Consider the following 22,175-nt stretch of genomic DNA (forward strand, 5'->3'; position numbering starts at 1 on the left):
CTCAGCTAGGAAGGAAGGGAAAGTTCCCGGGGAATCTCCAGCCTATGGCGGCAGAGAAGCATCTTGCAAGAGGTCTCTGTGTGTGCTGAGGCAAGGGGACGCCGGGCAGGCTGACGATATACGCCCGCCTCGTGTTAGTCTGGGGCCAGGTCACCGGCAATGTCTTCAAGAACCAGAAGGTGGGAGGACAAAAAGGCCATGCTCAAGCTCTGCAAAACCTAAGTCCAATTATATTCCACAACATTTCCTTTAATAGCAAGGAGTGGATTTCACGAAGTTTTCTCCATCTGCCTTGGGAAAAGTCCTCCAGGGAGCCCCAGGAAAAGTGTCACCAAAGTACTGTGGCCAGGGCTGTAGAATCTTTTTCTTCCTCTTCTGCGCCTATTCAATATGCACCGGAACGATTCTAGCTGCTCTTGCCGGAAGTGTGGCTAGCATAGCGTGCAAAGACGCCGCGTTGTGACCTACGTGGGCGGAGTCAGTCGTGCAGAGCTAGAACCTAGCGCCGGAAGTGTGTCTGCGTAAAACGGCGGCTTGGAGGCGGGACAGGCAGAGCTCCCGAAGCGGAAGTTTCGCGGGGAAGCTTTTGCACTTAAGGACACTTCCTGTTTCCTAGTAACAATAGGAAGTGTCCGCAGAGCTGGGGGTAGACTCCTGGCTCATGCCAGCTGCGCCCTCTTTTCTCTACCTCCTTCCTCTTTCCCCCTTCTCCTTTCCCTCTTTCCCTTCCCTCCCACCTCCCGGGAACCCTGGCTGAGTGTGCGTGTGTGGGAGCGCGAGAGCCCCCCGACAGCCACCCCTTGGGGCGCGCGGCTGCAGTTAGGGTAAGGGTCCCAGTGCGCAGGCGCGCTCCCGTTCGCGGTCCCCAACTGACGCGCCCGCGGCGGGAAGGAGAGGGGGCCGCCGGTGCGAGGTAGGCGTCCTGAGAGGAAATTGGCAGACGAGATGAGTGAGGTCAGAGGACTTCATTGGTGGTTGACTAGGGGAGGGGACTTTTGATCAAGGGGCTTTGTGAGGTGAGAATTCCGGGGGCGGGTTCAGTGAAGGGGTTTACAGTTGTAAACCCCAATACAGTTGTATTGGGGTCCCATGGGAAGAAGAGTCAGAGTTGGAGAAGGACAAGAGGATGTAGGAGGCATGAGAGAGCAAGGGCTTTGGGATGAAGACCGCCTCAGTCAGTGGGTTTGCTCTTACGTGAACTAGGATAACAGGCATTGCTGTGTGTTCTGAGGATTGAGTGACACAATGAATATAGTTAGCACAGTGCCTGGCACATGGTAATATAATACTCTTCATGAGTTGCTGTCATCATCAGTATTAAGAGAGGAGGCAGAAGAAAAAAATGAGAAAGACTGGTGAGGGTAAGATCAGGAGGCATGGGAGAGAAAAGGTAGGCAATGAAGTGACATTACAACCTGATATTGATGTTATTCCCAACATGGAAGATAATTTGAGTTCAAGGGAAGTAGACAAAATAAGTCGCTAAGACAGTCTTTTGGGGTTTTTTGTTTTTGTTTTTTTGAGACGGAGTCTCGCTCTGTCACCCAGGCTGGAGTGCTATTGTGGGATCTCAGCTCACCACAACCTCCACCTCCCAGGTTCAAGCAGTTCTTCAGCCTCAGCCTCCTGAGTAGCTAGAATTACAGGTGCCCGCCACCACTCCCGGCAAATTTTTGTATTTTTAGTAGAGACAGGGTTTCACCATGTTAGCTAGGCTGGTCTTGAACTCCTGAACTCAGGTGATCCGCCAACCTCGGCCTCCCAAAGTGCTGGGATTACAGGCGTGAGCCACCACGCCTGGCCCAGTTAAGAGAGTCTTAACTCTCTTAACTCTCTTGTCACAAGGAAAAGCGATCTTGTGACACTGAAATGACTCGGGGTGGCGGGGGAGCAAGCCAGCCCTTTCCCTGAAGGAGGCCTCTAACCTCTTCTCTGAGGTCCTCAGCTGTTAACTGGAGGAAACAGCTGCTTTTTCAGTGCTTCTCAGCTACTCTGTTTAGCTGAGAGATGAAGGAGGAAGATTTGGACTTCTCTTATTGAAAGGCCTAGAGAAGGTTCTAGTGTCCTTTTAAGATGTCACAGAAAATTTTTGTTTCAGGATTGTAGCGAGCAGATTCCTACTGTTTTTAAAGGACAGTAATGCCTTTTGAGTCTGGTCTGAAGAACATGATAACAGGTCTGTGATCAGAAGTAGGTTGCATCTCTCTTGACTTAGCTATACCTGTAGGGATGACTTAAGCCTATGGGAGCTCCTATATTTGGGAAGCTTGTACACAGGGAGGCCTTAAATGATGGTGCCTGCAGATTGGGTCTAGTAGAAAGCAGGTCACTGGGCATGGATGCTTGGGGAACCTCTCAGTGACTTCAGGTGAACTTGTTGCTCGTAGAGCCAAGAGGCGAAGTTAATTCAGGCCTTCCTTTTGACCACTGCCCCCTCTTCCTAGGCCTCGGCCCCTCCACCAGAGGAAGGTGCTGCCACGTGTCTGCTCCTTCTGAACCTCCAGGTTTCTGCTACGTTGCCCCATGGAGGACACACCCCCCTCACTCAGCTGTTCTGACTGTCAGCGCCACTTTCCCAGCCTCCCAGAGCTCTCTCGGCACCGAGAACTGCTCCATCCATCTCCCAACCAGGACAGTGAGGAGGCTGACAACATCCCTCGGCCCTACCGTTGTCAGCAGTGTGGGCGGGGCTACCGTCACCCCGGGAGCCTGGTTAACCATCGTCGGACCCACGAGACTGGCCTTTTCCCCTGTACCACCTGTGGCAAGGACTTCTGTAATCCCATGGCTCTCAAGAGCCATATGAGGACTCATGCTCCTGAGGGCCGCCGCAGGCACAGGCCCCCACGCCCCAAGGAAGCCACTCCATGCCTCCAGGGTGAGACGGTGTCCACTGACTCCTGGGGCCAAAGGCTTGGCTCTAGTGAAGGCTGGGAAAACCAGACAAAACATACAGAAGAGACACCTAACTGTGAATCTGTACCTGATCCCAGGGCAGCTTCGGGTACATGGGAAGATCTGCCCACCAGACAAAGAGAAGGCTTGGCAAGCCACCCAGGTCCTGAGGATGGTGCAGACGGCTGGGGACCCTCCACTAACTCTGCCAGAGCCCCTCCTCTCCCCATCCCAGCCAGCAGCCTCCTTAGCAACTTGGAACAGTATCTGGCTGAATCAGTAGTGAACTTCACAGGGGGCCAGGAGCCCACCCAGTCCCCTCCTGCCGAGGAGGAGCGGCGGTACAAATGTAGTCAGTGTGGCAAGACCTACAAGCACGCCGGGAGCCTCACCAACCACCGCCAGAGCCACACGCTGGGCATCTACCCCTGTGCCGTCTGTTTCAAGGAGTTCTCTAACCTCATGGCTCTGAAGAACCACTCTCGACTGCACGCCCAGTATCGGCCTTACCACTGTCCCCACTGCCCCCGTGCCTTCCGGCTCCCCCGGGAGCTGCTGGAACACCAGCAGTCCCATGAGGGTGAAAGGCAGGAGCCACCCTGGGAGGAGAAAGGGATACCCACCACCAATGGGCACACAGATGAGAGCAGCCAGGACCGGCTCCCCAGTGCACAGATGCTGAATGGCTCTGCGGAGCTCAGCACCTCTGGGGAGCTGGAGGACAGTGGCCTGGAGGAATACCGGCCTTTCCGCTGTGGGGACTGTGGCCGTACTTACCGCCATGCTGGGAGCCTCATCAACCATCGAAAGAGCCACCAGACAGGTGTCTACCCCTGCTCACTCTGTTCTAAGCAGCTGTTCAATGCGGCTGCCCTCAAAAACCATGTGCGGGCTCATCACAGGCCCAGGCAAGGAGTTGGGGAAAATGGGCAGCCATCAGTCCCACCAGCTCCCTTGCTGCTGGCTGAGACCACCCACAAAGAGGAAGAGGACCCCACCACCACCCTGGACCATCGGCCATATAAGTGCAGTGAGTGTGGTCGTGCTTACCGCCACCGGGGGAGCCTGGTGAACCATCGCCACAGCCATCGGACTGGAGAGTACCAGTGCTCACTCTGTCCCCGCAAGTACCCCAATCTCATGGCCCTGCGCAACCATGTGCGGGTACATTGCAAGGCTGCTCGCCGAAGTGCAGACATCGGGGCTGAGGGTGCCCCCAGCCACCTCAAAGTAGAACTCCCGCCTGACCCAGTGGAGGCAGAGGCAGCCCCACACACAGATCAGGACCATGTGTGCAAACATGAAGAGGAGGCCACAGACATCACCCCAGCAGCAGACAGCACAGCAGCACATATCTGTAGCATCTGTGGGCTGCTCTTTGAAGACCCTGAGAGCCTTGAACATCATGGCCTGACTCATGGGGCAGGGGAAAAGGAAAATAGCAGGACAGAGACCACAGTGTCACCTCCTAGGGCCTTCGCCTGCCGAGACTGTGGAAAGAGCTATCGCCACTCCGGCAGCCTTATCAACCACAGGCAGACCCACCAGACAGGAGACTTCAGTTGTGGGGCCTGTGCCAAGCACTTCCACACCATGGCTGCCATGAAGAACCACTTGCGCCGGCACAGTCGGCGGCGGAGCAGGCGGCATCGGAAGCGGGCTGGTGGTGCCAGTGGTGGGGGAGAAGCCAAACTCTTGGCAGCGGAGAGCTGGACCCGGGAGCTAGAAGACAATGAAGGCCTGGAGTCTCCCCAAGACCCTTCAGGGGAAAGTCCTCACGGGGCTGAAGGCAACCTGGAAAGTGATGGGGACTGTTTGCAGGCTGAATCTGAAGGGCACAAATGTGGGCTTCAGAGAGATGAGACCCATTTCCAGGGTGATAAAGAGAGCGGAGGCACTGGGGAAGGACTGGAAAGGAAGGATGCCAATTTACTTGACAACTTGGACATCCCGGGTGAGGAAGGTGGTGGGACTCGCTTCTGTGATGGCCTCACTGGGGTGGATGAAGACCAGAAGCCAGCCACTGGCCAACCCAACTCCTCTTCCCACTCTGCCAACGCTGTCACTGGCTGGCAGGCTGGGGCCGCTCACACATGCTCTGACTGTGGGCATTCTTTCCCCCATGCCACTGGCCTGCTGAGCCACAGGCCCTGCCACCCACCAGGCATCTATCAGTGCTCCCTCTGCCCGAAGGAGTTTGACTCTCTGCCTGCCCTCCGCAGCCACTTCCAGAACCATAGGCCTGGGGAGGCGACCTCAGCACAGCCTTTCCTCTGCTGCCTCTGCGGCATGATCTTCCCCGGGCGGGCTGGCTACAGGCTTCACCGGCGCCAGGCCCACAGCTCCTCTGGCATGACTGAGGGCTCAGAGGAGGAGGGGGAAGAGGAAGGAGTGGCAGAGGCAGCACCTGCACGCAGTCCGCCACTGCAGCTCTCGGAAGCAGAGCTGCTGAATCAGCTGCAGCGGGAGGTGGAAGCGCTGGACAGTGCAGGGTATGGGCACATCTGTGGCTGCTGCGGTCAGACCTACGATGACCTGGGAAGCCTGGAGCGTCACCACCAAAGTCAGAGTTCCGGGACTACTGCAGACAAGGCTCCCAGCCCCTTGGGAGTGGCAGGTGATGCCACGGAGATGGTCGTGGACAGTGTCTTGGAGGACACAGTGAATTCTGTCTCTGGAGAGGGTGGAGATGCCAAGTCTCAAGAGGGAGCAGGCACCCCCTTGGGAGACGGCCTCTGCATCCAGGGTGGGGAAAGTTTGCTGGAGGCTCAGCCCCGCCCCTTCCGCTGCAACCAGTGTGGCAAGACCTATCGCCATGGGGGCAGCCTGGTGAACCACCGCAAGATCCACCAGACTGGAGACTTTCTCTGCCCTGTCTGCTCCCGCTGCTACCCCAACCTGGCTGCCTACCGTAATCATCTGCGGAACCACCCTCGCTGCAAAGGCTCTGAGCCCCAGGTTCGGCCCATCCCAGAGGCAGCAGGTAGCAGTGAGCCGCAGGTTGGGCCCATCCCAGAAGGAGGCAGCAGCAAGCGCCAGCACATGGCAGAGGAGGGGCCGGGGCAAGCAGAAGTCGAGAAGCTCCAGGAAGAACTTAAAGTGGAGCCCCTGGAGGAAGTGGCCAGGGTGAAAGAAGAGGTGTGGGAGGAGACCACTGTGAAGGGGGAGGAGATAGAGCCCAGGCTGGAGACCGCCGAGAAGGGCTGCCAGACTGAAGCCAGCTCTGAGCGGCCCTTCAGCTGCGAGGTGTGTGGCCGATCCTACAAGCACGCCGGCAGCCTCATCAACCACCGGCAGAGCCACCAGACCGGCCACTTTGGCTGTCAGGCCTGCTCCAAGGGCTTCTCAAACCTCATGTCCCTCAAGAACCACCGGCGCATCCATGCAGATCCCCGACGTTTCCGCTGCAGCGAGTGTGGGAAGGCCTTCCGCCTGCGGAAACAGCTGGCCAGCCACCAGCGGGTCCACGTGGAGCGGCGTGGGGGTGGGGGCACTCGAAAGGCGACTCGGGAAGATCGGCCCTTCCGCTGTGGGCAGTGCGGGCGGACCTATCGCCACGCCGGCAGCCTCCTGAACCACCGGCGCAGCCACGAGACGGGCCAGTACAGCTGCCCCACCTGCCCCAAGACCTACTCCAACCGCATGGCCCTGAAGGACCACCAGAGGCTGCACTCAGAGAATCGGCGGCGACGGGCTGGACGGTCCAGGCGCGCAGCTGTGCGTTGCGCCCTCTGTGGCCGCGGCTTCCCTGGCCGGGGATCTTTGGAGCGGCACCTGCGGGAGCATGAGGAGGAGACAGAAAGGGAGCCAGCCAATGGCCAGGGAGGCCTGGATGGCACAGCGGCCAGTGAGGCGAACCTGGCTGGCAGCCAGGGACTAGAGGCCCAATTGGGTGGTGCTGAGCCAGTACTCCACCTGGAGGATGGAGTCCCGAGGCCAGGGGAGCGCAGTCAGAGCCCCATCAGGGCAGCAAGCTCAGAAGCCCCAGAGCCACTGTCCTGGGGCGCAGGGAAGGCAGGTGGGTGGCCAGTATGTGGGGGACTGGGGAATCATAGTGGAGGCTGGGTTCCTCAGTTCCTGACCAGGTCAGAGGAGCCAGAGGACAGTGTCCACAGGAGTCCTTGCCACGCTGGTGACTGCCAGCTCAATGGACCTACTCTGAGTCACATGGATAGCTGGGACAACAGAGACAACAGCTCTCAGCTGCAGCCAGGGAGCCACTCCTCCTCTTGCAGCCAGTGTGGCAAGACTTACTGCCAGTCGGGCAGCCTCTTGAACCACAACACCCACAAGACAGACCGACACTATTGCCTGCTCTGCTCCAAGGAGTTCTTGAATCCTGTGGCCACAAAGAGCCACAGCCACAACCACATAGATGCCCAGAACTTTGCCTGTCCTGACTGTGGCAAGGCCTTTGAGTCCCACCAGGAACTGGCCAGCCACCTGCAGGCTCGTGCCCAGGGCCACAGCCAGGTGCCACCCCAGATGGAAGAGGCCAAAGATCCCAAAGCTGGGACTGGGGAGGACCAGGTGGTTCTCCCTGGTCAAGGGAAAGCCCAGGAGGCCCCATCAGAAACCCCCAGAGGCCCAGGAGAGAGTGTGGAGAGAGCCAGGGGAGAACAAGCGGTGACGTCCATGGCGGCTGAGGACAAGGAGCGGCCCTTCCGCTGCGCCCAGTGCGGGCGCTCCTACCGCCACGCCGGCAGCCTGCTGAACCACCAGAAGGCCCACACCACAGGGTTGTACCCCTGCTCCCTCTGTCCCAAACTTCTCCCTAACCTGCTGTCTCTTAAGAACCACAGCAGGACCCACACGGACCCCAAGCGCCACTGCTGCAGCATCTGTGGCAAGGCCTTCCGGACAGCTGCCCGGCTGGAGGGCCACGGGCGGGTCCACGCACCCCGGGAGGGGCCTTTCACCTGCCCCCATTGTCCCCGCCACTTCCGCCGCCGAATCAGCTTCGTGCAGCACCAGCAGCAGCACCAGGAGGAGTGGACAGTGGCCGGCTCTGGTAGGGGGCATGATGGGTCCCAGGAGGAGGTGGGCACACAGTGGAGGGTGAAGTCCGGCCCCAAAGTGGGTGGGGGAGCAAGAAGTGAGAGGAGAGAGCCCCGGGGATTCTAAGAGGTGGGTGGGGGCTTGGCTATGGGGTGAGAGAAGTAGTTTGAGGATGTGCTGAGCTGAGCACCCGCAGGTAAGGTATAACAAATAGGGTGGGTTGGGCAGCACGCGGGGGCGTGGTCAGGCCGAGGCTGCTGCCTGGGCTCCTCCATTACACTGTGGCCAGAATGGAATGGTCTTTCTGTTCAGGGGAAGGTCACTGGGTACCCCCTGGCTGCTGTGTCTGGAAACCCTCCTGAGTCAGCCAGTAAAGTAATGACTTCCAGAGAAAGAGGAAGCCATTGGTTTGGTCTAGGTTCCATTCTTTCCTAGAGCAGGCCGGGTGCCAAGGAACAAGGGATTGGGCATGGGCTCCACGGCTTCCCTGCTGACTTGGCCATGGAAACTGGGTCACTTGGGTTGGCACCCTACTCCCTGTCCCTTTCCCTGCGCCTTGTCGCTGCTGCTCCTCTCCTTGGAAACTAGATCTCCCTGTCAGTGTTGCTCCCATCTCTTCTCTAACCTTAATTCAACCCCTTCTCCCTCTGCTGCCAACGGCCTTTTTAGGATCCAACCAAACCACCCTTTCCACCTGCGCACCCTGCCACCCTCTGCACACCTTTAACTGGAGAACTGAGTCACAGATAATTGTTTCCTTGAAGTCCAGGCCCAGCTGCAGCAACAACAGTCATTAGCCCGTGTCACATCCCTGATCAGAGGGCATCTCCGTGGGGAATCGCCTCCACCCAGCACTGCCAGAGGCCGCGGCTGCCAGGGAGTGGGGCGGCCGGTTCCCTCAGCAGGACCTGGGCTGGCCTCTCCACCTCCTCTAGTAGAGGCGGACCCATTCCATCTAGTGGCCACCGAGGGTGGGTTGCCCTGAGATGGTAGGCCCTTGACAGGCCTTGTCAGAGCAGAGGGCGGGTGGGAGTCACCTGAAAGCTGAAGGAATGGCTTTAAGGATAGAAGATTTCTCATGACCTCAAGGGATATGAGTGAGGAGCCAGTTTGCCAGGGCTGGGAAAATAATTAGGAGGCCTAGAATCCCTGTTCTCATCTGGGCCTCCGGGGCCATGGGCGGGGGAATGGCCTGCAGGGCTGGGATGGGGTACACGCTGTGCGGGGTCTGCCCCTCAGTGACTTCCTCTCTCTCTCCCCCCAGGAGCCCCAGTGGCACCAGCGACGGGCAGAGGGGACTTGCCATTGCCCCCTCCACCCACCCCCACGACCCCACTCCTGGATCCTTCACCCCAGTGGCCTGCAGACCTCAGCTTCTCCCTCTGAACTTCAAGTCTCCAAAGATCAGAATCTGGGGGAGGGAGTGCGTGCAGGGAGGGGCTTGATCTCCACATTTTCTCAGGAGTAGTTCGGGCATCCCCATATCTTCTCCTCTCCCCTTGTGAAGAGGACCCAGATCTGGCTTCTTTCCCAAGGAGGGGGTGGGGTGTTCCTCGAGTCCCTGTCCTTGAAGGACCTCCTTCCCCCAGCCTCATCACCGTGCTCTTCCCAGTGCCAGCCTCTGCCGAGATGCCGTGCCACCCTCAACAGCCAGATTGCAACACCAGGGAGAGGCGGATGCAGAGCCCCACCGGTGGGAAAGTTGCCTGTGGAAGGGAGCCTTTTGCTACAATTTGTAACTTATTTTCTAAAGTCTATTTTGTAACAATTTATTTAAGTTTAAAAAAAGGAAAACTGCTGCCCCCCAAAAAAAGAAATTTTCAAAACACGTGGCTGGCGTGATTGTATCTGAAAGGGTAAAGGTGGAGGAAAGCTGGGACGCCTGCTTCGGAGCAGAGTTGGGTGTGGGAGTGTCCACAGACACCCCTGTCCTGCAGGGTGGGGAGTGGGCACCTGTGGCCCCAGGCAGGTTCCTTCCCACAGCTGCTGGGCTTCTGGGCCTGCCCTGGTGCCTGGAATCACACATGACAGGCTGGGGAGGACAGGGGCAGTAATGCTATTTGCCTGCCTGCATTCTCTTGTCCTGAGAATGGCCAGGTCCCCTGTCAGCAGCTGGCTGGTTGGCCTGTGGGGAAGGAAGGAGGGTGGAGTTGTCCTCATCCTCACGGCTTTGGTCCCTCCCTCCCTCCCCATTCCTCGAAGGAACAGGGTCTGTCTTGGCCGCCATGACAGATGAGAATACTGAGGCTCAAAGCGGTTGAGCAGCCTGCTCCAAGTCACACGATGACAAAGAACCAGAATCTGAATCAAATGGGTCTGCCTGTTGCTCCACTCTACCCAGGGCAACTGGAGTGGGTTAGAACGGCACGTTCTCACTGGAGAGAGAAGGGTCCTGGAGAGGCAGGGTTTGGCAGGAGGCCCCAGGGCCACATACTCATGTTGGCCAGGCAGCTTCCAGGCTCAGCCTCGGGCTCTGGTTCCTCGGCGAAGTAGACCTGCCAGTCCAAACTGCTGACCCAGTCCTCGTAGGCAGGGAGCGCGGTGAAGACCGCCGGCCTGGCGGGGCCTTGGCAAGCATCTCCGAAGCTGTGCAGCCCGGCCAGGAACCATGTGCCCCTCACCTCATGCACCAGTGGTGCCCCAGACAGGCCCTGTCAGGGGTCAGGTGACACTGGGTGACTTTTTATAGGCAGCTGTGCAGGACGGTAGAGCGGGCTAGGGAAGCTCTGGCTGTTTGGGGGCTAATTGGCAAAAAGGCTTAGTTTCGGGTGGGAGGTGGGTCCAGAGGCCAAGCCTGGAAGGTCCGTTCTTGAGTTACCGGGTGAGGGGATGCCCGGGGCCTATTAGGTAAGGCGTGGGGGCCTGGGGCTCACCTCACAGCTGGGCAGCTCACCCACAGCACTGGTACACACCATCCCCGGCAGAATAGGGCTGCCGTCACCCCCAGGAGCTGCATGCAGCCGGCTGCAGGCCTTAGGCCCCAGGAGGGTCACGGGCACTGTCTGGAGGGAGCTGATGCCTGTGGAGCAAGGGAAAGCTGGCTGCCCCGACCTGCAGGTTGGATGGACAGCGGCCCTGGCCCTGTGCCCGCCTACCTGCTCCTGGGCGGGCCCGTCCCAGGACCCAGCCACGCTCCGCATCAGGCAAGTGGTGGTCAGCATAGGGCAGGCAGAGGGGCCGCAGGCTGGCTCCCAGTGTCACAGGCTGGGCCAGCAGCAGGAGGGCCACGTCGTAGCCCCCCTCAGGGTGGGTGTAGGCTCCGTGCAGGATGAGCTGCTTCAGGCCCCACTCCTCCGGTCTGGTCCCCAGCCCTACGCTCCACTCCTCTGGGGCCTGGCGCCTGTGCAGAGGCAGTGTGGACGGCACCAGGTGACAGGGCTGCCGGCAAGGGCAGGGGGCACAGCAGAGAGGGATCCAAGACTCACCCAATGAAGCAGTGGGCAGCAGTTAGCACCGCCTCCTCTGACACCAGGGCTCCGCCACAGGCCAGCTGCCCCTGGTGCATCAGCCTGGCATCCCAGGGCCATGGGGAGGGTGCTCCTGCCTGGGGACCTGCTGTCCTCAAGGATCCACAGGCTGAAACAGATGAGTGCCTCATCTGACTTCTTGCTAAGCGCTTCCCACTTCCCGTCAAATCCTCACAGTATCTTTTGAAATTGAATTTTGTTCCCCTCATTACTGAAGGTAACCAAAGTTCCAGAGAGGTTTAGAGACTTCCTTGCTCTGTAACTACAGGCAAGTGGCAGACTTGCGATTCACAAGCCAGGGCCTGAGCTTTTAGCCCTGTTGGTCTGATGGGACCCCTGTCCCAGCCTCGTGGGAATGCCCCTACTTGTCACTCCCCTGCTCCACCCGTCTGCACCCTCCAGGCTGGGCCTGCCTCTGCTCATTAGTGCATCTCTTACCATCAAGACATAATATCCATCCCAGGAATTACTTTGCATTCAATTTGCATGCCAGTCACTTAATGCCAGAATTCTGACTGAGAGCCCTACCCTGTGCAGGCTCGCTGGGTCCCTGCTGGAAGCCTGCCACTTCCCCAGAAACCCAAGTCAGGTCTCAGAGATTACTCTTCTCACCTAAACTCCAAACCTGTAGAGTTCCAAAGTGCCTGCGCCTCTCAGCCCTAATGGGGCTGTTCCCATCCCAGGAGATGAAGGACCCCCCTAATTGGGCTGGGTGGTGTGGATGCCTGTGCCAGTTCTCTAGTCCTAACTGAGGTTTGCTTCACAGTGGCTTCCACCCACTCCCAGCATGCCCCACTCGTACCTACACAGCTGTCCTCATCACTCATCTCCGGGGTCTCTAGGCTCTGGGCCAGGAAAGCCGCCCCCTGAACTCGAGCCTGCAGCCAGGAACTGTGAGCAGCTGTGTTGGTCAGCAGCACGGGAGCGTCCTCCTGGGCACAGCTTGATGCAAAGCTGATGATGCCAGCCTGAACCCAGTGTCCATCAGGCTCGAGGCACAGCACAGGGCCCCCGGAATCTCCCTGGAGCCAGGCAACAAAGCCAAGGACAGATGCCTGAGCCCAGCTATGGCAGACACCCTCTGATGGCAGCTCTTTCCCCCAGTCCTGTGAGTCCAACCCCCAGCCCAGGGCTAGACCCCTCCCCCTTCTGCTCCTTCTCTTCTCCCTATCAAACCTGACAGGGCCCCTGCACCCCAGGCTGGGGGCCCCCACATAGCATCCCAGGCCGGGCTGGGTTGGACAGGTGTCGCTGGTGCAGCTGGTTGTAGATACAGTTACATGTGGGGCGACTGATGAGACGCAGGCGCAGATTGCGTAGGGTCCCAGCAGCTGGTGAAAGAGACGGGGCTGGGGCTGGAGTCTGGGATCTGGGAAGCAAGGGAGACTGGAAGCCAGGACAGTTGGGAGCTGAGACTGTAACCTTGGGCAAGCAGAGTGCCTCTCCGAGCTTCAGTCTGGGCCAGCACTTACCATCACTGGTGTCCTGATCCCAGCCAGTGGCCCAGCAGGAGGCTCCAAAGGGGAAGCGATGGGCAGGCTGGGGCAGGCAGAGGGGTGTGTGGGTCGTGGGGTGCGCGAGCTGCAGCAGGGCCAGATCTGAGCCCTGGCTGTAGTGGTTATAGGCCCTGGGCAACTGCAGGGCAGCCACCCCCACCTCTTCGGCCCCAGGGCTGAATCCCTCACGCTGCAGAGAACCCAGGACCACTGACCAGGAGTTCAGTTCTGTTGCTGCTGCCCTGGAAGGGGAAGGACAAGGTCCAGGCCGCTGAGTGCAAGGGTAGACAGTGACACCATGGGAGACCCCACAGGTAGGTGGAAGATAGCAGAGAGCACTCCACGGCTTTTTCTTTTTGAGGTAGGGTCTCGTCCTGTCGCCCAGGCTGCAGTGCAGTGACATGACCATGACTCAATGCAAGCCTTGACCTCCCAGGCTCAAGCGATCCTCCCACCTCAGCCTCGTGAGTAGCTGGGACTACAGGCGTGCACCACCATGCCTGGCTAATTTTATAGTTTTTGTAGAGACATGGTCTTGCTATGTTGCACAGGCTAGTCTTGAACTCTTGGGCTCAAGCGATCCTCCCTCCGTGGCCTCCCAAAGTGCTGGGATTTCAGGTGTGAGCTACTGTGCCTGGCCTCAGTCTGTGACTTTAAGCAAGGTCATTCCCTTGCAACCTGAGTTTTCTGATTTGTAAATCTTCTACCATGAAAGGTGGTTGTTAAATTAACTTGACAATATGTACCCAGTACATGGCAGATTCTCAGTAAATGGTTCTTTATTATTACTCTAGAGGCAGGGACTAGCCTTGTGGGGTTTGAGACAAATCGTCCACCCCCCAGAGCCAGAGACCCTGCCTGACCCCAGCCATGACTTACTTTTCAAAGCAGTGGGCAGCAGTGAGGACCCAGGTGTCCGCCACCAGGGAGCCGCTGCAGATGTGGGCTCCCTGCCTCCTCACACTGGCCTGCCAGGGCCACTCGCCGGGGACTGTGTTGCCCTCCTGAGGCTTGGGGGGGCCGGGGCCACGCTGTCCACAGGCTGTGGAGAGGGGTGGGTCACACTGACAGTAGATATCTGTCCTGACCTCACCCCAGTCCTGACCCAGAACCAAGTAAGACCTAGGCCCCGTGTCCCCAGATCTTACCACGCTGAGCGGCTTGAAGACCTGGGAAGAGAGAGACACAGGTGAGACGCAGGGACTCCAGGCCTGCCCAGCTTTGGGGAGGAGGGAGGATGGGCTGGGGGGCGGGCCCAGGGTCCTTGCCTGTGACTCTGATTACCTCACCAGCTCCTCCCAGAATGAAAATATTTATATGAAGTCGAGACAGCTTTTATTGGAACCTATTCAGTGTGCACACTCAGTAATTAATTCTCCTTCAGCTGTGCTCAGCACTCCGGGGCTTGGGGTTCAGCTTGGGAGTAGGCCAGCCCTCCTCCAGGCTTCAGAACCCCCAACTCCTGCCCCCGCCACTGAGTCAGCCAGGCGGCCTCTGTGTGTAGAGAGCATTAGCTTAATTGTCCTCTTAGCAGCAGAGGCCTAAGAGGAAGGATTAGAGGCCTGCGTCATTTCCAAGTGGGGAGGGACCCAAGAAATGGAGACTTACCTCACCCTGGTCTAGAGACTCAGTCTTTCCCACCTTCCCAGAAACTGCCTGAGGGCCCGCCAGAGAGAGGGCGCCTGCCCACCGCCCCTCACAGGCACACAGGCATCCCATGAGACAGCTGAGCTAGGCTGCCCAGAGGATGGATGAAAAGAAAGGGAAACTGAGGCCAGAGGAGCCCAGAGTTTGCCTGAGGTCATTGTGGAAGTCGAGGGGGAGGCAGGCACAGGACACACACAGGCAGCATCACACACACACACAAGACCACAGGCCCCACCAACGCAAACTGCAGCTGGCCCGAGAAAATCTCATCCATGTTGACACAGGTGGCTACATATACCGCCCCACAGAGTTACATCCCCACCAGTGGACTGTCACCCACAGGCGGTCCCCCCTCCAAGGAACAGGGACTGCTGGGGCAGAGATGGCCCCTGAGCCCCCACCAGGCCACGCCCATACCCCAGCACATGGCGGCTTACCCTCCATGAGGACCGTGGCACCCGCGATGAGCAGCACCGGGCCCCAGCACCACTTCATGCTGCCCTGGGCCACTCTGCTGCCTGTGCTCCACTCTGAGAGAGGCCACCTGGGTCTCCCTGGCTCCACCTCTGCTCCACCTCCAGTTGGCTAGGAGTCAGCTGTCTGCTTGCCCTAGCCAGCAGTTCCTAGCTCTGGGGCTGTGGCTGTGTGACCCTGGGCTTGTCATCATCCCTCTCTGGGCCTTAGCCATGGAGCCAAACTGTCTGGGTTTAAATCTGTTTCCTTACTACTTGAGTGGCCTGGGAGAGCTAACCTGCCTGCGCCTTGTCTGAGAAACAGTTGTTGAATGGAAAACGCCTCAGTGACAGCCTGGCACAGGGCAAGCTCACTCCCAGCATGAAAGCGCCATCCTGGAACCATGGAGGGCACGTGGGCAGCTCCTCCCAGTCCCCACTTTTCATTTCCACTCCCCACTTTTCATTTCCACTCCCCTACTTCTCTTCCAGCCAGGGCTGGGTGGGTTTCACATGCCTTCTCCCAGGTCTGCTCAGAGACAGTGTGTGCCAGGCTGGGTGTTGAGAGGCCAGCGCCCACTGCTGCTCACTCGATGTGAGCCTTTGGCAAATCCCAGTATCTCCCTGGGCCTGCTGGCTTCCGGGGAAACAGGGTGACAGCAGTGCCCACCTTCCTCACAGGCGCAGAGGACTCGGTCAGGCGGGAAGAACACTTGGGCGTGTGCCTCCTCTTCCTCTTCCCACTCCTAACTCAGGCTGGCCCAGACCATTCAAGAACCCTGACCCCAAGACAGAGGCAGCTGTGGGTAAGGTTTAGCATATATTATAGATGCTGGCTGGGCATGGTGGCTCACGCTTGTAATCCCAGCACTTTGGGAGGCCAAGGCAGGCGGATCACCTGAGGTCGGGAGTTCGAGACCAGCCTGACTAACATAAACACTGCCTCTACTAAAAATACAAAATTAGCTGGGCCTGGTGGCGCATGCCTGTAATCCCAGCTACTCGGGAGGCTGAGGCAGGAGAATCACTTGAACCTGGGAGGCGGAGGTTGCAGTGAGCCGAAATTGTGCCATTGCATTCCAGCCTGGACAACAAGAGCGAAAATCCGTCTCAAAAACAAACCAACAAAAAAAAGCATATAGATGCTGGAGCCAGATGGACCAGGTGGATTCAAATCCTGAGAGCCTCCTGCAGTAGCTGTGTGATCTCAGGCATGCTAATTAGCCACTCTGTCCCTATCATCAAGATAGGGATAATAATAGTACCCACCTCATAAATCACTGTAAAGATTAAATGAGTTTAACACGTTAACACAAGTTGTTTTTTTTTTTTTTGGAGATGGTCTTGCTCTGTTGCTCAGGCTGGAGTGCAGTGATCATGGCTCACTGCAGCCTCAACCTTCTGGGCTCAAGCAATCTTCCCGCCAGCTTCCCGATTAGTTGGGACTACAGGTACATAACAACCATGCCTGGCTAATTTTTTTTTTTTTTTTTTTTTTGTAGAGACAGGGGTCTCACTATTTTGCCCAGGCTGGTCTGGAACTCCTGGCCTCAAGTGATCCTCCCGCCTTGGCCTCCCAAAGTACAGGGATTACAGGTGTAAGCCACTGCACCCAGCCAACACAAGTTCTTAAACAGTGCTTGGCATGAAGGTAAGTGGTCAGGGCATAATAGGCAAAACAAAAACCTTCACAACCTGGCCCTGGCCCTCCAGGGCTACCAATACTGGCTTGGGATGGTCGATAAGGCAACTGGAGGGGTTAAAGTTAAACTCAAGGAAGAACTTCCCAGCAAGCATTTACAGAACCAGAAGGGCAGCCTGCCCTTCCAGGTGTGTGCTCAGCCTTCCCAGGAGAGGAGGCCTGGCTCCTGTGGGCAGCAGGAGTAAGCTGCCAGCCTGTTTCCTGGGGGTGGGGGCCAATGGTGCCCCAGGCCTTGCTGACTCCACACACTGGAGATGGGACTACCCATAACCGCCCTTCCCAGCAGGCCCTCCACTCTCCCTCTGACTCACCCTTCCCAGCTCCAGAGAAGGCAACACCGAGGGAGGCCCAGCACCACAGTCCATGGCAGATACATGGTTCAGACTTGGCTGATTGATCTAAGAAACTTTATTGCTCAGAACCTTCCCTCCCTGGGCAATGGAGAGAGCTTTGGAGACCAGCCCATGGGGACAGAGTCAGAGGCACTGGGTATAAAAAAGAGCGAGTGTGTGGCACATTTGGTCCATTGTCGTGTGTGGGTATGGCAGGAGGAGGGGGTAATCTAGAAGCCCCACATCTAGGGCCTTCTAGGGACCCAGATATGCCCCTTTGTGCAAGGCTCACATGCCAAAGCAAAGCAGATGAGGCCAGCCTGGCTTGGGTTGAGTGCTCAGTGCCTCTTAGCCTTGCCCTGGGGTTCTTGGACCTTCCGGAAACTGAGCCACATCAGGCTCACATTGATAGCATAGGTGGTGATGCAAACGATGCAGAAATCATAGAGCACGAAGAACAGGATCCAGGCCAGGTAGACAGAACCAGCGAGAGACACCAGGGAGCTCAGCAGCATCAGGACAGAGGCCCAGCGTGTCCGCAGGCAACCTGCAAGGCAGAAGAGGGTCTGGTGTGGGCTTCAGGCACTGGCCACCTCCCGAACACTCCATGATGTCACCGCACCACCTAGATGCCAGGAGCTGCTGGGAAGGGTTTCTAAAACAAGAGGCTCCAGGGCAGATGTAGTGGCTTATGCATGTAATCCAAACACTCTGGGAGGCTGAGGTGGGAAGACTGCTTTAGGCTAGGAGTTCAAGACCAGCTTGGGCAACATAGAAAGACCCAATCTGTATCAAAAATTTAGAAATTCAGCTGGGCGCGGTGGCTCATGCCTGTAATCCCAGCATTTTGGGAGGCCGATGGGGGTGGATCATCTGAGGTCAGGAGTTCAAGAGCAGCCTGGCCAACATGGCAAAACCCCATCTCTACTAAAAATACAAAAATTAGCCGGGCGTGTTGATGGGCACCTGTAGTCCCAGCTGCTGGGGAGGCTAAGGCAGGAGAATCGCTTGAACCTAGGAGGTGGAGGTTGCAGTGAGCCGAGATCAGGCCACCACACTCCAGCTTGGGCAACAAGAGCGAGACTTCATCTCAAAAAAAAAAAAAAAAAAAAAAAAAAAAGGCCGGTGAGGTTGACTCACGCCTGTAATCCTAGCATTTTGGGAGGCCGAGGTGGACGGATCACCAGGTCAAGAGATTGAGACCATCCTAGCCAACATGGTGAAACCCTGTCTCTACTAAAAATACAAAAATTAGCTGGATGTGGTGGCACGCGCCTGTAGTCCCAGCTACTCGGGAGGCTGAGGCAGGAGAATTGCTTGAACCCAGGAGGCAGAGGTTGCAGTGAGCCAAGATCATGCCACTGCACTCCAGCCTGGTGACAGAGTGAGACTATGTCTCAAAAAAATAAATAAATAAATAAAAATAAAAAATTAGCTGGGTGCAGTGGCATATGCCTATAGTCCTAGCTACTCAGGAGGATCGCTTGAGCCAGGAGTTCCAGGTTACAGTGAGCTATGATTGTGCCACTGCACTCCAGCCTGGGCAACAGAGCAAGATGATTTCTTTAAAAAAAAAAAAAAAAAAAAAGAAGGCTTTGACAGGTCCCCTCCAAGGGACTGGTCTCTGAAGCTCTTGCCATTGCCCAGGGAGGGAAAGTTCTGAGCAATAAAATTTCTTAAATAAATCGGCCAAGTCTGAACCATGTGTCAGCCAGGACCATGGTGCTGGGCCTCCCTCGGTGATGCCTTCTCTGGAGCTGGGAAGGGTGACTCAAAGGGAGCGTGGGAGCCTGCTGGGAAGGATGGTAATGGGTAGTCTCATCTCCAGCATATGGCATCAGCAAGGCCTGGGGCACCATCGTCTCCCACTCCCTTGGTTCCTCTCTCTGTTCAATAATTCCTGGGACCAGATACAAATTTTCCTGCTGAGCACTAAATGAGATAAAAGATAGCTCATGCTCAGCTTCTCCTTAAAAAGGAATTTCGGCATCTTTTCCACAAAACTGGGGTGTTGGTGGGGCATGGTAGCTCACGCCTGTAATCCCCCCAGCACTTTGGGAGGCTGAGGCAGACAGATTGCTTGAGACCAGCCTGGGCAACATGGCAAGACACCGTCTCTACCAAAAAAAAAAACATACAAAAATTAGCTGGGCATAGTGGTGCACGCCTGTGATTCCAGCTACTTGGGAGTCTAAGGTGGGAGGATCACTTGGGCAGGGAGGCAGAGGTTGTCATGAGCTGAGATCATGCCAGTGCACACTAAGGGCATCCTAGACCTCACTTTGGGCAACAGAGCCAGACCCTGTCTCGAAACAACAACAAACAAAAAACCTGGGGACCTAGGATGTCTTTAAGGGCCCTTCAGCCTCTAACAGTACTTAAACCAATTAAGACTCCTGTTAGTTACCTCCCCACATCCCCACCCGCTGGATGCTCCGTGATGAGCAGCTAGCTGGCTGTCAGCTGTGTGGATCACCAAGCTTGCATGGAGTGGGGCTGAACTGACCAAGGGGGATGAGGGGCAGGGCAGGCAGGGAGGGGGCGGAGCCACTCACCTAACAATAGCTGTAGTGTGTAGAAGATGCAACCGAATATGCTGTTGGATTGATTGAGGATGCTGTCCTGTCCCAGCACATGCTCCACCAGCCCGAAGCCCCTGCCCCACCTGGCAAAGGGGTGGGGTGGGGTGGGGTGGAACCAGGTTAGGACTGTCAACCCAGTGCCTTGGACCCTGCCCGAGAAAGGTGATTTCCAAGAAGCCACCTGGGCTATCCTCTGTTCCCCCACCTCCCATCCTAGTCCAAGGGTCGATGACCTCCAGGCACCGGGCACCTTTGGCCACGTCAGGATTCCATGTCACTGACCCTATCCTCCCCTCTCCCCAGACCAGGCCCGGACGTGGCTACTCCGTAGGCCCTGCTTTTCATCTTAGACCTTAAGTAATTCTCTTTTTTTTTTTTTGAGACGGAGTCTCACTCTGGCCCAGGCTGAAGTGCAGTGGCGCGATCTCGGCTCACTGAAACCTCCGCCTCCCGGGTTCAAGCGATTCTCCTGCCTTAGCCCCCCCGAGTAGTTGGGATTACAGGCGCCCGCCGTAGCGCCCAGCTAATTTTTCTATTTTTGGTAGAGACAGGCTTTCACCATGTTGGCCAGGCTGGTCAACTCCTGACTTCAAGTGATCCACCCGCCTCAGCCTCCCAAAGTGCTGGGATTACAGGAGTGGGCCACCGCGCCCGGCCCTTAAGTAATTCTTAAAATGGCAAGGCTGGTATAACGGTTCACTCGGTTTTGCATCAGAGACTGGGTGTCGGGGGCAGATTATCTTTGCCCTGGACCCCAGAATCTCCAGCTCCCTGGCCACTCACTCGCCTCCTCTGTATTCCGTCATTATGCTAACGCCCGGCCATGTCGCACAGCCAGACCGGGCTACCTTGTTCCTGGGCGCAGCCATCGCCAACACCCCCCTTCACCTGCGCGCCGTCCTTGAGACCATCGTCAATCTCTGCCGCCATCCTGCCTCCCCGCCTTTCCCGGTCACCGTTATTCCTTGGCATCCAATTAACGTGCGAGTCCCCGGAATAATCCCAGTCCCCAGCACTGTCTGGTCCCCTGCCTCGCACTCTTATTTCGAACACCAGTATCTCTGAGTAGCTCAGCCCCTGTGCAACGACCCCGCAAGCAGTCCAGCCCCGTGTCCGTTCTCCGTGCACAGCGATCCCAGACTCCAGAATAATCATCTGGCATCCTGGCCGCCCTGCTCCGATGCCCCACGCCTCTTACTCCCGTGCACACCTGGAGGAGAAGACGCGCGAACAGCTGATGGCGGTGCCCACGTCGCAAAGCGCGCGGTAATCCCGGTCCCGGGCGCGCGCCGCCTTCACGTGCAGCGCGTAGAGCGAGAGCACTAAACCGGTCAGGCAAAGAGCGAGCCGCACCCAGCCAGGGCTCCCCCAGGTGCTGCCCATTATCTCCAGGTTCCGCCCGAGGCGCCCGCGGAGAAAACCAGCCACGGATCAGGGGCCGGGTGGCGAATGGCCGCGCCCCTCCTGGCCCTCTGACTCGGCGATTGGCCGGCCGGGCTCGCACTCCGCGACCCAAATGGCTGTTCCCGGGCGAGTTAGGAAAACGGCGAAGAATGCCGGGACTAGTGAGGCGGGTAAGGGACGTGCGGAATCGCGGCCCCAGCGGCTGCCAGGCACGATGGGAGTTGTAGTCGGCGCGGCTGCAAGGCATCAAGGGAAATGAAGTCTCCATAGATTTAAAAACTGTGTTGGCCGGGCGCGGTGGCTCACGCTTGTAATCCCAGCACTTTGGGAGGCCGAGGCTGGCGGATTACCTGAGGTCACGAGTTCGAGACCAGCCTCGCCAACATTGTGAAACCCCGTCTCTACTAAAAATACAAAAATTAGCCGGGCGTGGTGGCACATGCCTGTAATCCCAGCTATTCGGGAGGCTGAGGCAGGAGAATTGCTTGAGCCGGGGAGATGGAGGTTGCAGTGAGCCGAGATCGTGCCACTGCACTCCAGCCGGGCCGACAGAGTGAGACTATGTCTCAAAAAAAAAAAAAAAAAGTGTTAATGTGGCTAACAGCATTTGCGCTTACCCTATGCCAAGTCCTGTTCTAAGAATTGCAGCATCCAGGACCTAGAGACCAGCGGATCAGGGGATCCAGTGAATACGGCGATCAGATTCGGGAACCAAGCATTTCCCCTGAAACTATTTCAGGCACCATTTGGGCTGCAGCCTCCCATCCTCCCGGGTCCTGCCTCACCAGTGCTTCCTGCTGGTCGGTCTCCCTTTCTCCCATACATTCACAGAACCACTCCTTTGGCCACACACACCCTTGACAGTATCCTAACCTCTCTACTATCATGGTGCCCGCCTGGCAACACCTGAGCTTGGATCAACTCAACAGTCAGTCTCTCCTTTCCAATCTGTGGGCCAGCTGAGGTCTCTCCTTCACAGACGTCCCATCTAATGGTGACCCATCCCTCCTACACCTTCAACCTCTCCATCCTCCCCATCTACATTGCAACTTGTTCCTCTTTCCCATCTCAGAAACAGCAACAAATCTCCCTTCACTAAGAGGTCCTTCACTAGCCTCCCCTCTCCGCATTATCCCATCTACCCCTCCACATTCAAGTTTTTGGAAAGATTCTACACTCCCAGTCTCTACTTCCTCACTT

The 22,175-nt window shown here is 57.4% G+C and overlaps 3 protein-coding genes across 20 annotated transcripts; 1 reads left to right on the plus strand and 2 right to left on the minus strand.

The window, feature by feature from the left end:
- Positions 1-19: 19 nt before the first annotated feature.
- Positions 20-9,719, plus strand: ZNF646 (zinc finger protein 646). 9 transcript variants are annotated; one of them, XM_054454319.2, is made up of 4 exons: positions 51-179; positions 2,445-7,906; positions 8,658-8,864; positions 9,158-9,719. In XM_054454319.2, exons 2-4 carry the CDS (start codon positions 2,524-2,526, stop codon positions 9,277-9,279), a joined length of 5,712 nt encoding a protein of 1,903 aa, XP_054310294.2. In that variant the 5' UTR covers positions 51-179; positions 2,445-2,523; the 3' UTR covers positions 9,280-9,719. The 9 variants fall into 9 exon arrangements, with proteins under 9 accessions (XP_063510345.1, XP_054310294.2, XP_054310298.2 ...); XM_054454318.2 differs by lacking the exon at positions 51-179 and adding an exon at positions 697-824; XM_063654274.1 differs by lacking the exon at positions 51-179 and adding an exon at positions 780-913.
- PRSS53 (serine protease 53) lies at positions 9,634-17,087 on the minus strand. Of its 9 annotated transcripts, XM_054454331.2 has the most exons (11): positions 14,941-16,934; positions 14,005-14,025; positions 13,736-13,898; positions 12,833-13,098; positions 12,537-12,691; positions 12,163-12,382; positions 11,319-11,469; positions 10,989-11,233; positions 10,767-10,912; positions 10,328-10,544; positions 9,634-10,018 (listed from the first exon to the last, which is right to left on the minus strand). In XM_054454331.2, the coding sequence occupies exons 1-11, from the start codon at positions 14,996-14,998 to the stop codon at positions 9,999-10,001; spliced, it is 1,662 nt and encodes a 553-aa protein (XP_054310306.2). In that variant the 5' UTR covers positions 14,999-16,934; the 3' UTR covers positions 9,634-9,998. The 9 variants fall into 9 exon arrangements, with proteins under 9 accessions (XP_054310306.2, XP_063510347.1, XP_054310305.2 ...); XM_063654277.1 differs by lacking the exon at positions 14,941-16,934 and adding an exon at positions 16,969-17,087 and having other exon boundaries at positions 9,634-10,544; positions 12,833-12,899; positions 13,017-13,098; positions 13,736-14,025; XM_054454330.2 differs by having other exon boundaries at positions 9,634-10,544.
- Positions 17,048-21,184, minus strand: VKORC1 (vitamin K epoxide reductase complex subunit 1). Of its 2 annotated transcripts, XM_054454336.2 has the most exons (3): positions 20,782-21,184; positions 19,545-19,654; positions 17,048-17,536 (listed from the first exon to the last, which is right to left on the minus strand). In XM_054454336.2, the coding sequence occupies exons 1-3, from the start codon at positions 20,952-20,954 to the stop codon at positions 17,328-17,330; spliced, it is 492 nt and encodes a 163-aa protein (XP_054310311.1). In that variant the 5' UTR covers positions 20,955-21,184; the 3' UTR covers positions 17,048-17,327. The 2 variants fall into 2 exon arrangements, with proteins under 2 accessions (XP_054310311.1, XP_054310312.1); XM_054454337.2 differs by lacking the exon at positions 19,545-19,654 and having other exon boundaries at positions 20,782-21,167.
- Positions 21,185-22,175: the final 991 nt, after the last annotated feature.

This window comes from Pongo pygmaeus, chromosome 18 (assembly GCF_028885625.2).
Source record: "Pongo pygmaeus isolate AG05252 chromosome 18, NHGRI_mPonPyg2-v2.0_pri, whole genome shotgun sequence".
Lineage (NCBI taxonomy): Eukaryota > Metazoa > Chordata > Mammalia > Primates > Hominidae > Pongo > Pongo pygmaeus.